The 13,906-nt window shown below is 59.7% G+C and overlaps 1 protein-coding gene across 1 annotated transcript; it reads left to right on the forward strand.

The window, feature by feature from the left end:
* The first annotated feature begins 1,043 nt into the window (after positions 1 to 1,043).
* On the forward strand, positions 1,044 to 13,540 carry WNT10A (Wnt family member 10A). The gene is made up of 4 exons (XM_023642354.2): positions 1,044 to 1,694; positions 2,736 to 2,998; positions 9,794 to 10,173; positions 12,461 to 13,540. The coding sequence occupies exons 1-4, from the start codon at positions 1,582 to 1,584 to the stop codon at positions 12,956 to 12,958; spliced, it is 1,254 nt and encodes a 417-aa protein (XP_023498122.1). The 5' UTR covers positions 1,044 to 1,581; the 3' UTR covers positions 12,959 to 13,540.
* The last annotated feature ends 366 nt before the right edge of the window (positions 13,541 to 13,906 follow it).

Consider the following 13,906-nt stretch of genomic DNA (forward strand, 5'->3'; position numbering starts at 1 on the left):
AGGAGGATGCTAAGGCCACAGGGGGAGTAGGATTCACTATCAGGGCCCAAGTTAAAATCAGAAACAGAAGCCAGAGCCTCTGTCCCCTAACCCTCCAGCTCTCAGGCCCTTGCTGGGGTCCAGCACACTCCCCACAGACGGAGGCGGGCCCGGGGTTCGGCTGGGGCAGGGGGACAGAAAGGGAGCCTAGAGAGGCATGGGCCTGAGCCAGGAGGCTGGTGTTGGGGAGTTCCCAGTGGACCAAGTACAGGTGGCAGGGCCCAGGCAAGCCCTGGAGCATCCGCAGGAGGTCCAGAGCAAGTGGTATTCGGAGTTGGGCTCTGCTGTTGTGCTCAGAGAACTCGGTTCAGTTCCAGCTCTTTTGCTAACTGGCTGTGTCACCTTGAGTAAGTCATGACCTTCTCTGAGCCTCAATATTTTCTTGTGAAGTAAAAGGGGGCAAAATAAGATGACCTCAAAGCACAGTTTTAGGATTAAAAGACCCTCTAATCCTTTCTCCCAGAATATGCCACCCCACCGTGCTTTCTCCCAGACAAGCATTTCCTGGAGTCCCAGCACGTCTACCTTCATAGGCTCACTGACGATGAGGTGGGCCTCACTAACCTCCTTCCACAAAGGGCCAGAGGGTGGCACCTGTTTAAGGTCACACTGCAAAGGAGAGCAAGATTCAGAGGCTGGCAAAGCTCTTTGCAGGACCCCACACCTGTCTTACCAGCCAAGCCCGGGAAGTCCCTTCTGAGGTGGGGGAGGCGAGCAGAGGGGCCAACCCCTCCCCTGAGCCCCTGCAGGTGTGTATATTGGGGGGGACGGCTCCCCAGCAGCTGCGTCTCAGCCAGGCACACACACCTCGCAGTAATACAAACCGTCCCACACAGACCAGCGATCCCAGCGCACTGGCACCTCCCCGTGCACGCGCGCACAGACCCCCACACCTCTCCTTCCCCCGCCCTCCGCGCGGCCGCCCCCACCCCGAGTCCAGAGCGGACGCAGTGGCCTCAGGATGCGTCCACGCCTCCACACCCCCCGCGTCGTGACGTCACGTGGGGTAGAGCCCTAAGACACTCTACTGGGGGGGCAGGAAAGGGGAGGCGGCAGAGCTCCCTGAGCCGGGACAGTCACTCTCTCTCTGGGCGGTGGGGCCGGGCACAGACAGCGCGGCCCCCCCCCCACACCCCCTGGCCCGCCTCGCCCGCCCTCGGAAGCGCAGGCTCACGGCGCTGCGCTGGGGGGGGCTCCCTGGCACCCCAGCCTCTCGTTCCCAGCCCGCAGCACCTCCGGGCCCCCCTTACCCTCTAGAGGCACCGGGAGTTGTCGCAGGGGGGGCCTTGGGAAATTCCCCGGACCCCTGTGCCAGGAGGTGCCCGGTGCGCCTGCCCGCCCCCCCACCCCGAGGGCGGTGCCCGGGGGCGCTGCCCCATGGAGCGGGGAGGCGGGCGCCGTCTGCTCTTGGAGCCGTGACCCGAGTCGGAGCTGTGTGTCGCAGCCGCCCCGACCCCCGCGGATCATGCGCCGTCGCCCCTGGCTCGCTGGTCCAGCCGGGCTGTGAGCCCCCCACTCCCGGCCCGTCACGGCCCGCGCGCCATGGGCAGCACCCACCCTTGCCCCAGGCTGCGGCTCCGACCTCGGCCCCAGCCGCGGCCCGCGCTCTGCGCGCTCCTGTTCTTCCTCCTGCTGCTGGCTGCCGCCGTGCCCAGGTGAGCCCTCACCTTATGCCCCGCCCTCCTGGAGAGCTGGGACCCCCAGCTAAAGGAGCCGCTGGCGCTTCTGCTGGGCCAGGGGACCCTGGAAGGAGGGAGGGACAGTGTCGCAGGAGAGTGCTGGTGCCCAGTGAAAGACAGTGCCCTCGTGGGAGGGGGTTGAACTGGTGACAGAATATGGGCATTTCAGGGAGACAGTGCAGTGCCCAGCAGAGTAATGGCTACTAGAAAGGAAAGGTGTGTGTGTGTGGGGAGCACTTGCTGACCTGGAGTCCCTGCCATGCCCGGGGCATGCACTCCCACCCTGGGAGTAAGCTCCCACTACCTTTCTCCCCTTGGTGATCCAGGGGGCAGGGGCAGGGGAGCTGGAAGGGAATAGCCCAGGTGGGGTCAATGAGAGACTGCAGCTGGAGGGTGTGTGTGTGTGTGTGTGTGTGTGTGTGTGTGTGATCAAGGCAGCCCAGTGAGCTGTATTGTAAACAGCAGTCTGTTTGTGCACATGTGTGTGAATGTGAGAGCTCATGGATCAATGTATGATGATCAAGATGAACACGTGTGTGTACCTGTGTCTTTGTGTGTATGTGTAACTATGTGTGACGAAGTGTGCATGTGTGTAAGTGTTCTTAAGGCTGTGTGCACCTCAATGTGTGCAGAAGTGTGTCTGCGAGAATGTGACCGTCTGAGACATGCCTTTGGGAGTGTCTCCTGGGGACACCGCATCTGTGAGCATTGACACCTGGGAATGTGCTTATGGAATACTTTGTGAGTGGGCATCCCGGATGTGTGCGCATTTGCACGTTTACCTGTATAGCTGTGCAGCTGGGTGGGTTGTGTTGGACTGGATGACGGCGAGAAGGTCAAGTTAATGAGAATGCTTTAGGGGTATACTGATGGGCCCAACCTTCGAAAGCAGGGGTTAGCACACAGGGATTATGGCCTTTGGGACAGAGTGTGTATTGTTAGATGGGGCCCTCCTAGCCCCCCAAAACACTCACCCACCCCCACCCCTATCCCCACCCCCACCCCACACACCTGCAGGTCGGCACCCAACGACATCCTGGGCCTCCGCCTTCCCCCGGAGCCCGTGCTCAACGCCAACACGGTGTGCCTGACCCTGCCGGGCCTGAGCAGGCGGCAGATGGAGGTGTGTGTGCGCCACCCTGATGTGGCTGCCTCGGCCATCCAGGGCATCCAGATCGCCATCCATGAGTGCCAGCACCAGTTCCGGGACCAGCGCTGGAACTGCTCTAGTCTCGAGACTCGCAACAAGATCCCCTACGAGAGTCCTATCTTCAGCAGAGGTAGCTGCCCCTCACCCTAGCCCCTGTGCCCGCCTCTTCCAGCACCCCCACCCCAGAACCTATCTGCCAGCCATCCCCAACACACTCCCTCATGCTGGCAACCTCTCCAGGGGCCCATCTGCCAGCCATGTTGCTCTCCTGCCGCTTTCTGGTCTCAGAAAGGCCAAGGGGGTCAAACAGGACAGATGTGGCCCCAGGTTGGGCTGTGTGGGCTGAGGGCGGCAGGTTCTGTGCCTGAGAGCTCGACTCCTGGGTTATCCTGCCCTGTCATCGACACAGCAGATCTCAGGCCCAGGAAATAGGCATATCTGTCACTTGCCTCAGTTTACCCTCTACCTAGTAAACAGCGTTTAGGATGGAAAGCCTATGATAAAGTACCCAGAATCATCATGAAAAGGGGTCAGGGACTTTTGCCAAATGGTATAGGTGACAGAAGGTAAAGCCATCTGTATGTCCTCAGACACTCTTCCCAGTGGGTATACCACCAGCCTCCCTGTCATCCTCGCCACCCGGGAAAACCATCTCTGAATCAGAGGCACTGAGTGTGTGCCTGCCTCCTGCCCAGCAGGCCTGGGGGCCCTGCCAACCCTTCCTCCCCTCACTCAGAGAGGCCCCAGCCCACTCCCTATCCTTCCTCCCCAACTTCTGGGTGACCCAGGGCCCACTCTGACAATCCCTGGAGTGGCTTGGGCTGGAGATGGCAGGAGGTTTTGTCACTCATTTCCGCTCATACCCACCTCCTGCCCTGGTATCCTAGGCCTTGACTTGGGTCTTTTGGGAAAGATGGCGGTCCAGTCTCCTGGCTGGGCCTTAGCTGGGTATCTGTGTTTGCTGCTCTCAGCTGCTTGAGTGGGACAGTGCAGGGACCCGGTGTGGGACAGTGTGGGGACCTGGCTCCTTGGGACTAGTCCAATTCTGAGTTGACAGTGGAGGAGGAAGGAGACCTCTATACTCTGGCATTGGGGCGCGAGGCTTCTGGGAGAGTCAGACTCTAATGTACCCCAACTTCAGAAAGAACTCACAAAGCTGGGGCCTTTCCCTTTTCCCCAGGACCCCTCTTTGCATCCCCCGGGCCCCCAAGTCAGGGGCCAGCCGGCCTCCTGCAGCCCAGCCCTCGGCCGCCCGCCCCGCCCCCGCGCTCCCCCGCCTACCTCCCCCGCGCGCCCGGGGCGCTGTTTCTCCCCGGCCGAGCCCAGCCCGACGCGTGTGGCGGCATGCAGCCGCGAACTAATCCCCGCGGGCCGCGGCAGACGGCTCCCGGCCCCAGCCGCGCGGCTCTCCGAGAGGGCGCCCCCGCCCCGGCCCCGCGCTCCCGCGCCGCCGCATCCCAGCGCGCCAGCGGTGCAAGGGCGGCTGCCTGGGACCCCGGGCGGCCAGCCCCGCTCGCCGACACGCAGTGACAGGCCCCCACATCGTTCATGCCGCGGCCGGGCCGGGCCGGCGCTCGCCGCCGCCGCGCGCCCGCTCCCACGCCGGGTTCCAGGGCGCCCGCGCTCCCCGCAGCCCCATTTTCCCTCCCGCGCTCGGACCCCGGCGCTGACGCCGAAGCCCTTGCTTCGGGGGCGCTCCCTGGGGCTCGGGCAGGCGCTGAGGTTCTCACCCCGGCCGCTTGGGGTGAGGCGAGGCAAGCCAAAGCAAGCTCTTCATCCCTCTCCCCGGCCTCGATGTCCCCTCTTCCCCTCTGGTCCTCCTGTCCCCTATAGACTGAGTGAACCCAGGCGTCCCGATCGCTTCGCCCGCGTGAGGGCCGTGTGGCCTGGTGGAGGACACGGGGACGTTAACTTTGGGGGCGAGCTCCGAGCGGTGGAACCGCGCGGCGTTGGCGAGGCGCCAGGCGCTCCCGGGTTCACCTGCAGTTTAATAAGCGGGAGGTGAGCTGGGGGGACGGGTTGGGGGGAGGTTAGGGATGGAAGGGGGAGACTTGCCGGGGCTAGCCGGCCGGGGCGGCGCCCAGCGCGGGGAGGGGGCGGGACAGATGCTCCTGGGCTCTGGCAGCGGGGCTGGGCTCCTTCCTTTGGCCTCGAAACACCGCCCTACCTCTGTGGCTTCTGTCGCCTCATTGGGACACCTCATTTCTCCTTCTCCCTCCTCGGGGAGCCTCTGGGATTCTGGAAAGAAATTGCCACGCCCTGCTCCACGACCGGCTTCTCCCTCACTCCACATCCGGGTTCACCTTCCTCTAAGGTCATTTCCTGGTCTGTCTTGGCTCATCCCCTGGAGAACTAGCTAAATTTGAATCCCATGGGGCCAGTCTTGGTGGCAGCCAGCCCCTGGACTGGGTCCTTCCCCAAGTCTCCCTTCTTTTCAAGCTATGGTTTGTCCATTGTGAGGTCAAGTGACCTCAGTTTCCCCCATGTGGAATATTAGGGCGCTGACCCCTCTTCTGACCGAGGCTGCCATGGGGTTCTCCTGAAGGCACGTTCTGCCATGTTTAAAATTCAGAGACTGCTGGGAGGATGTGGTCCCTTGGACCTTCCATCTTGATGCCGTTCCTGCCATCTAATTGCCCTGGCGCCTTCCCTGAGATGGGTTGGGCTGCAGGGATGGGGTTCTGATATACAGGGAGAGGGTCGGTGCTTGAGCATCTGGGGTGGACAAGCCTGGGAAGGCAGGGCAGGAAGAGGGCTTTACCCAGCCAAGGAGAGGGCATGGGGGGAAAGGGGGGGCTGGACCTGCGGTTGGAGGGGAGGGAGAGGGGCCTCTAGGGGCCTAGAAAGAGTCAGAAAACAGCTGTGGGAGGACCCCTCAGCCCAGGCTGGCTGCTTTACCCAGACCAGGGGCAGCTGTGATCTAAATGTCAAGGTCACTGGTATCACCAGCTTTTTGTTCTGAGGAACCAGACAGTTGGTACCTGGGTGGGTGGGGTGCTGGGCGGAACATCTGCTAGAGGGGAGGTCTTCATTGTGAGGATTAGAGGACCCCTCCATCTCTCACTCAGGATGCAGGGACCAGAGGGAGATTTGAGGAAGGGGCTGCTTCGGGCCCTGGAGAGAGAGGGATGAGAGAACAGAGAGGGCTGGATGGAGGGGAGTGTAGTAGATTCACAGAGCAGGTCCCGGAGCTCCTGCACAGGTTAGTACTGGCCTCCCTAAGGCCCAGACCCATTCAGGATAGATGGAAAGAGGTACAGGGCCCTGCAGCGGAGGGAGCCAGGCGCCCAGCCCAGGGGAAGCCAGCAGTTTGAGAGTCCAGCCTCTGCTTTCCAAGGCTCTGGCTCCTTCTTCTCCCACCTCCATTTTGCATTCATCCTCTGGGAGTCTTGGTTTTGTGCTGGGCCTCCAGGCCTGGGGTATGTGGTGGCGCTCAGATAGGGAGACAGAGGCACAGGCAATCACGTCTCAGGGTCACCTAAGGTCCTATTCTTCTAATGGTACCCCATAAGTTAGCCAATACATATTAAGTACTTGCTGTGTGTCAGGCACTCTTCTAAAGCACTTTATCTATACTTTAGGAGCCTTGAATTATCCCCATGTGGTGGGTCCCATTATTATTCTCATTTTACAGATGAACTAAGAGAGGTTGGGTAACTTGCCATTAGTCACACAGCTTTAAGTGAGCTGTAGAGCCAGGACTCAAATGCAGGCCAGCTGACTTTAAGAGATTGCCCTCAAGCCCTGCCATACCGCCTCCCAAGCCACAATGCCACCATGATCTTCCACCGTGTGTCCAGAGGTGAGCTGGCCCTTTTGAGGAGTAGTCCAAGAAATGAAACTGACATACACCCACAAATACCTATCCATGTTTGTGCAAACGTGTAGCCATATTTAGTGTCACCCCTAAGTGTTCCCACATGCACACGACTCTCTCCCTTCTCTCTCAGCCCAGGCGCATGAGTGTGCACAGATTAGTTGCGTGGAGGGAACAGAGACCAGACCTCTCCTCTTCCCTCCCTCTTTGACTCAAATGGGTGGGGCTCAAGCTTCTCTAATCCCTCCTGGTTCCCACTGAGCCCTGAATCCTCTCTCCTCCACACTCCCCTGCCCTTCAAACCTCCTCCCCCAGCCCCTTCCTGGCCGTTGGCTGCAGCAGCTGACTCCACTTAGATGCTGGCAGTCCCTGTCCCAGATCAAAGGCAAGGCAGCTAATTGTGCGTCTTAACGAGCCCCCCCAGTGCTCCGGGCAGCCCAGCTGGCCATGGCCCCGCCCCTCTCCTCTTCCAGCTGGCCAGATGGCACAGTGCCTGCGTCTGCCCCAGACAGTTGAGGCCAGGACCGAAACTGGGGCCCTGAATGGGAACTGGGGGCAGACCCAGTGGGCTGGACTTCTCTGAGGCCTGGATGCTTGGAGCAGAGGATGGCCACACAAGCCCTGCCTGGCCATCCCTACACGTGGCTGTGACAACTGCCCGAGGCCCTGGGACCCTGTCTTTCGTGGCCCGGGGTGGGTAGGGTGTTCTCCGCAGGCTGTGGGCTACATTTCTCTAGATTCCTCCAGGCCTGCCCTTGAATGTAACAGAGCCTGGGAGACGGTGGTCGGCCCAGAGCATCCCCTGGACCAGCCTCTTGCTCTTTCCTGGTCCCATGTGTAGACTGGACCTAGGAGCTGGGAATGGGGCTACCTGGGGTTCTTACTCAGCTTCCCTAGAGCCAAATGTCCTCCGGCAGAAAGTTGCCAGGCCTGGGAGCTGGGAGAGCTGGGGCTGAGTCCAGCTCCATAACCCCTGTGACCTTGGCATCCCCCTTTTTCACGGTGTGTGTGTGCTGGGGGCTGATTTCTGAGGCCTCGGCTGCCTCTGGAGACCTGAGTATTGCCATTGTCCAGCAATAAGAGGAGTGCTCAGAGTTCCGCAGAGGAAAGGCAAGAGATGAACACAGGCTGTGCTCCCCAGCTTGAGTCTGCCCTCCTTTCCCTTGGGCCCCACCTCCCAGAGCAGTGTCTACTCCTCGGCCACTCCCACCAATTCTCAGCATCCCCTTTGAGGGCTCCAGCCCAATCGCCATCCCCTCATGTCTGCTCATAGCTGGGCTCCTTATGGGAAAGGTCCTGAGATGCCACAAGCTGGAAGGAGAAGACAGAGAGGGACAGTCTGCTTTGTGGGCTTCTGGTGGTGCAAGTGATTTATTCTCGAGTGGGGCATGAGCTGCTGAGCTCTGTCCCTGATTAGGGGAAACAAGAAGAAATGGCCTGAAACTGCGGCAGTAGTCAGTGAGGTCAGACAGCAGAAAGAACTTCTCAATAGTAGCTAATGTTTATGTAGTACTTACTATGTGAAAAGTACTATGCTGTGTACCTTAAATTTACAAACTCATTTAATTCTTGGAACAATAATGAGGCAGATAATAACAACCCTGTTTTACAGATGAGAAAATTGAGGCACAGAGAGGTCAAGTTATATGGCCAAGGTCACATAGCTATTAACAGCTAGTAAGTGGAAGAGCCAAGATTTTAACCCAGGTAATCTGGCTCCTGAGTGCATACTCTTAACTACTACACATCTTGTCTTTTTTTTTTTTTTTGGCTGCGCAGGGAGAGGAGGACAGAACCCTGTGATGCACAGAGTGAGCTGGCAGATTGGACTAGGGTCTCTGTCCAGTCCTGATTGGCTCCCTGGGATCTGTGAGACCCCTGAGAGTTTGTCCTCCCAGTGTTTGATGCTGGGGTGGGAGGACCCAGAGATTTTTCCTCTGACTCTCTGGCCTCCCCACAGCCATCAGCCTCTGGCCAGGTTCTGAGCTTCCCCTATAGGGCCCATGGCGCAGGTAGATTCTCCTCCTTGTGTGGGGCTATTATTGCCCTTGGCTTCTCCCAGTGCCCACCCTTGCCAGTTCAGACCCTACTCCTAGCTGGTCCTTTCTCAGATGCAGAATAAGCAAGCAGCAGCTTGGAGATCTGGGAGCCAAACCCTCCTCTGCAAGTAAGCCTACCTCAGCCACCCGCCCAGACCTACCAGGGCCTTCCTAGAGGGTGGCTCAGGATGGGAACACCAAGGAGGAAAGCAGTGTGGACAAGTCAGTGGCCAGGCTGGCCCAGCCCTGGGCCCCTCAGTGTGGCTCTTCAGGGAGTCTTTGTGTCCCCTGAGCATCTCGGGGAGGATATCTCCCTTAGCTCGCCCTTCCCTCTCAGTTTTCACCACTCCTATATGCTTGACCCAGTGCAGGGCGCTTGGCTCACCTCCAGCATCCTTTCAACCACCTCGTCAGCTGGCCTCCACCAGCCGCAGGCAGGGCAGCCGGGCAGGGCCCTTTCAGAGCAGCCTTTCAGGGATGTCCGGTGGATAGGCTCTGCTGGCTCATTTCTCTGCCTCTCAAATCTGGCCATCAGAGACTGTTCTATGGTGGTCCTAAGGGGGTGGCACCAGGCAGGCAATCTTGGGGCCCGGAGCTTTAGGGGGACACATCTCCTCTTACTTACCCTTCTGCCCATTAACATCTCCTGAGGCCTGGAATTCCATCCTGGTAATTTATTCTTTTGGTCAAATTTTGCCTTCTTTTTAAAAAATTGCAAATATCACGTGAAAGGTAATTGATTAAGTCTCTGATCTTAAAAAGAATGATTACTAGATACTTTCTGTCGAACAGGAGAGCTATAGACACAAATCGTGAGCTTGCCAAGGGTGATATTAATGAAACGGAAGGGAGTGCAACAAAGGAGGGCTATCCGGGTGACCTCCCCCATCCCATGCTGTGTGCACAACTTTTGGTGTGATTTCTGCCCCTCTTTATGTCCTTGTACCAGACCTTCCCCCCACGCTGGGCCTCCGTTTTCCCTAGGTATGGCGAGAAGGTCGGGCAGGGAGGGCCAAAGGATGGGATGTCAGGCCCATCAGAACCTAGCTTCGTGGATCTCTACCCGCAGGTTTCCGAGAGAGTGCCTTCGCCTACGCCATCGCAGCGGCCGGCGTCGTGCACGCGGTGTCCAACGCGTGTGCCCTGGGGAAGCTGAAGGCGTGTGGCTGCGACGCGTCCCGGCGCGGGGACGAGGAGGCCTTCCGTCGGAAGCTGCATCGCCTGCAGCTGGACGCGCTGCAGCGCGGTAAGGGGCTGAGCCACGGAGTCCCGGAGCACCCAGCCTTGCCCCCCGCCAGCCCCGGCCTGCAGGACTCCTGGGAGTGGGGCGGCTGCAGCCCTGACGTGGGCTTCGGGGAGCGCTTCTCTAAGGACTTTCTGGACTCCCGGGAGCCGCACAGAGACATCCACGCACGCATGAGGCTCCACAACAACCGAGTGGGGAGGCAGGTGAGAGCGGCACCCCCCCCCCCCCCCCCCCCCCCCCCCCCCCGCCTGCTCCGAATCCCTCTGCCTAGGGCTCCTCCCCTCCCCCAGGTTCCCTCTCCCTGAGGACCACACTGCTCCCCCTAACTCAGCAACTTTCTCGTTGCCCCTTGCTAATTCAGTCAACAAACGTGCGTTGGATACCTACTGTGCGCCAGGCCCTGGACTCGCCTGGGGATACAGGGATGAGACAGTCCCTCCCTGGATGAGTTCATGCTCTGCTGAGCCGCCTGCTCCTCCCATTTCCTGTGGTGAGCAGTGGAGGCGCTCTCAGACCTCAGGGGTCTAGGCCTGGCTCCGCCCCTCTGTCTCCTCCCCTATAAAGGGAGAAGGTTGCACTGGATCGTGCAGAAAACCCCTCTTCTGTGGTTCTGTCTTCTTCTGCTGGGACTCCCCTCCTGCGGTACTGGGTTACGGTTGCTTCCTTCTTCTCCTCTGCCCTCAAATGTGCATACTACCTCAAAGGTCACTCATCTGGGAAAAAACAAAAGGAGAAGAAAGAAAGGAAAGCACTATTAGCCTGCCTTTGTTGACTACTGTGTGTTAGGCGCTGTCCAGAGCAGTTAGTGCATATATTAGCCTGGTTATATATATTCGCCTCCTTACAACTACCTTGAAGGTACGGTTATTAACCTCATGTTAAGATATGGAAACTGAGGCACAGGGAGACTAAGCTAGCCCAAGGTGATGTGAGTAGGACAAAGTGGAAGAGGCAGGATTCATCCTGGGCCCTTGAGCTCTGAGCTCCTCTGAGCTCCGTGCTCCTCCGCTCACAGGGTAGTCTCCACTCTGTGCATGCCTGCACTGAGATGCCTCCTTAGCCCTCGTGGTAGCTCAGCTCCCTCCTTTCCAGGCCATTGGGTCCCCTCCCTTCTCCAGTCCTGCCCGGCCTGCCCGGCCTGCTCAGGCCTTGTTTCTGGCTTCTCCTCACTCTGGCTGGCACTGTCTCCATCTCACTTCCCTTTCTCCTGGCCTCTCAGTCCAGGCCGGTTCACCTTCTCTTTCCACAAGGACTCTGAGCTGATTCGGCTCTTCCCATCCTGATGTAGAGGTGAGGTAAACTGCGGCATATACTCCCTCGGGTCACGTCCAGCTCCCACCCAGCCCTGTCCTCTCTGTGCAGCTCTTTTCCCAAGCTTCGATACTATCCCAGCCCAGACCAACAGGCCTCCTCCTCCTCCTCCTCGTTAAACTGGTTAATTAATGGCTGCTGCCTGTGGGAAGCAGATGTTCTGGGGCTGTTGGCTAGAGGAGGCATTGGGCTGGTTCCCACATGGTGCTGACACCACAGGCTGCACACACAAGCTGCGGGGCCCTTTAAGACTTGGAGGGGCAGGCTCCCTGTCTTAGGGCCCTACTGCCCAGGTTTGAGGGCCCCCAGATCATTGCTCTCCCCACCTGGGGGTGTTTTCGCAGTGGAGTAGGGGAAAGGAGGATGTGGCCACTTCCTCTGGGGTCTCTGGTGAGGAGGATGCCAAGGGGTTCTTTGGGAGGTGACTCCAGAGCAGATTGAGAGCTGGGCAGGAGGTGGGTAGGTTGTGTTCCCAGGACTACCTCCCTTGGGGGCCTGGGAACCTCTCCACTTCCATTGGGCCGGGGGACTAGCTCTCTGGGTCCCCTTCTGTATTCAGGTAGAACACTCAGTGCTGGGCAGAATAAGCCCCAGCCCGTATAAAGGGGGTGGGGCAGGAAGTCTCCCCAGCCCCTACCCTCCTCCTTAGGCTCCCTGCAAAGGGCTGCAGGGCCTGGAGGAGGAAAAGGGGCTTTCTCAGACCCTCCACAGCCCCCCAGTCACAGCCTGGAGCGAGGCCAGAGGCTTTGGGGCTGGGATATATTGGGCCAGCACCCTCCAGCTCCTGGCCCCCACCCGAGGGGTGGAAGGAGAGGGAATTTCCCTGAGGATCTGGGATCCCCCCTCAGGAAGCAACAGCCTCCAGCCCCAAGGGCCCCCTGCAGCTGCTGAAAAGGCAGGCGGGAGAGGAGAGGAGCAGGAAGGAGGGAATTCCCCCAGGGCCTGGCCTGGTGGGAGGTGGGTGGGAGCGCAGAAGAGCAGGTAGGGCTCTTCTCCTGCCCGCCTCCCCCCCCTTCCCCCCCCCCCCCCCCCCCCCCGCCCCGCTTCGGGCCTCAGCTTTTGCTGCTGTTCAATGGGAGTTGGTTTCAAAAGCCTCTGAGATTCTCGCAGGCCAGTCGTTGGGAGGAGGGCAGTGGGGCTGGCCGTGGACGTCACCCCTCCCCGTGCCTCCCTCTGCAGGCGGTGATGGAGAACATGCGGCGGAAGTGCAAGTGCCACGGCACGTCAGGCAGCTGCCAGCTCAAGACGTGCTGGCAGGTGACGCCGGAGTTCCGCGCCGTGGGGGCGCTGCTGCGCAGCCGCTTCCACCGCGCCACGCTCATCCGGCCGCACAACCGCAACGGCGGCCAGCTGGAGCCCGGCCCCGCGGGGGCACCGTCGCCCGCCCCGGGCGTCCCGGGGCCGCGGCGCCGCGCCAGCCCCGCCGACCTCGTCTACTTCGAGAAGTCGCCCGACTTCTGCGAGCGCGAGCCGCGCCTGGACTCGGCGGGCACCGTGGGCCGCCTGTGCAACAAGAGCAGCACGGGCCCCGACGGCTGTGGCAGTATGTGCTGCGGCCGAGGCCACAACATCCTGCGCCAGACGCGCAGCGAGCGCTGCCACTGCCGCTTCCACTGGTGCTGCTTCGTGGTCTGCGAGGAGTGCCGCATCACCGAGTGGGTCAGCGTCTGCAAGTGAGCGGAAGGCTCCCCTCCCTGAGCCTGGCCCTCCGCGGCTTGCCATCTTGGCCTGGCAGGGTCGCCCTGGCTCCTGGGGGGGAGGTTGGATCAATGATTTTATAAGAACCTCCCAGCCCCAAGGGTCGTCAAGTCTGCAATCACCTGGAGCCCACCACTCACTTCTGTGGGCTCCCTGCCCCAACTCAGATAGCTCAGTTGGGCTGGAGATTGCTCCACACCCTAGAGCAAGTTTCAGCCCGGCAGCCCCTGGGCCTGTCTCCTTTCATCCCTTCACCCCTTCCCCAGGAGTGGGAGGGAATGAATGGAAGCTGATGGGCAGGAGAAGGAGGATTAAAAAGAAGAAATGGACATCGTTGAGCTGACGTGATTCTGTGGAGGCCTCAGACCCCCACCCCCACCAGCCTCTGCCCCTCATCATTCATTTGACAAATATTTATTTTGCACTCTTTGTGGCCTGGCACTCTGTGGGGGCCGAGGGGTACTGGGGATACAGATGTGAATGAGAGAGACACAGCACATGCTCTCTTGGAGTTTACATTCTGGCTGGGGGAGATGGACAATAAACAAGTAAATACACAAACAAGGTCATTTCAGACAATGCTATGTGCCATGAAGAAAATAAAGCAAGGTGCTGGGTGTAGAGTGATTTGTGGGGAGTGGGGTCCCCTTTTAGATAAAGCCGCTGGTCCGGGAGGGCCTCTCTGAGTTGTGATACTCATACTGAGACCTGCATGATGGGGACAGCCATGCACAGATTGAGGGGAAGGGCTTTCCAGGCAGAGGCCATGCGAATGCAAAAGCTCTGAGGCCAGAATGATGTCCTTCTCAGGAGGAACAGAAAAGAGTGTAACTGGAGTAAAGAAATCGAAGGGCAGATTAGCAGGAGAGGAGCTGGGAGGGGATGGAGGTGGGTTGGGGGTAAGGTCACATCACATGTCCTTCTAGG

The sequence above is a fragment of the Equus caballus genome, chromosome 6, assembly GCF_041296265.1.
Source record: "Equus caballus isolate H_3958 breed thoroughbred chromosome 6, TB-T2T, whole genome shotgun sequence".
Lineage (NCBI taxonomy): Eukaryota > Metazoa > Chordata > Mammalia > Perissodactyla > Equidae > Equus > Equus caballus.

Bases quoted from the DNA above. Each gene is read 5' to 3' on its own strand.
- WNT10A (XM_023642354.2), top strand. From the start codon at position 1,582: ATGGGCAGCACCCACCCTTGCCCCAGGCTGCGGCTCCGACCTCGGCCC. The intron at 1,695-2,735 runs GTGAGCCCTCAC...ACACACCTGCAG, and splicing joins CTGGCTGCCGCCGTGCCCAG to GTCGGCACCCAACGACATCC. The intron at 2,999-9,793 runs GTAGCTGCCCCT...CTCTACCCGCAG, and splicing joins GAGTCCTATCTTCAGCAGAG to GTTTCCGAGAGAGTGCCTTC.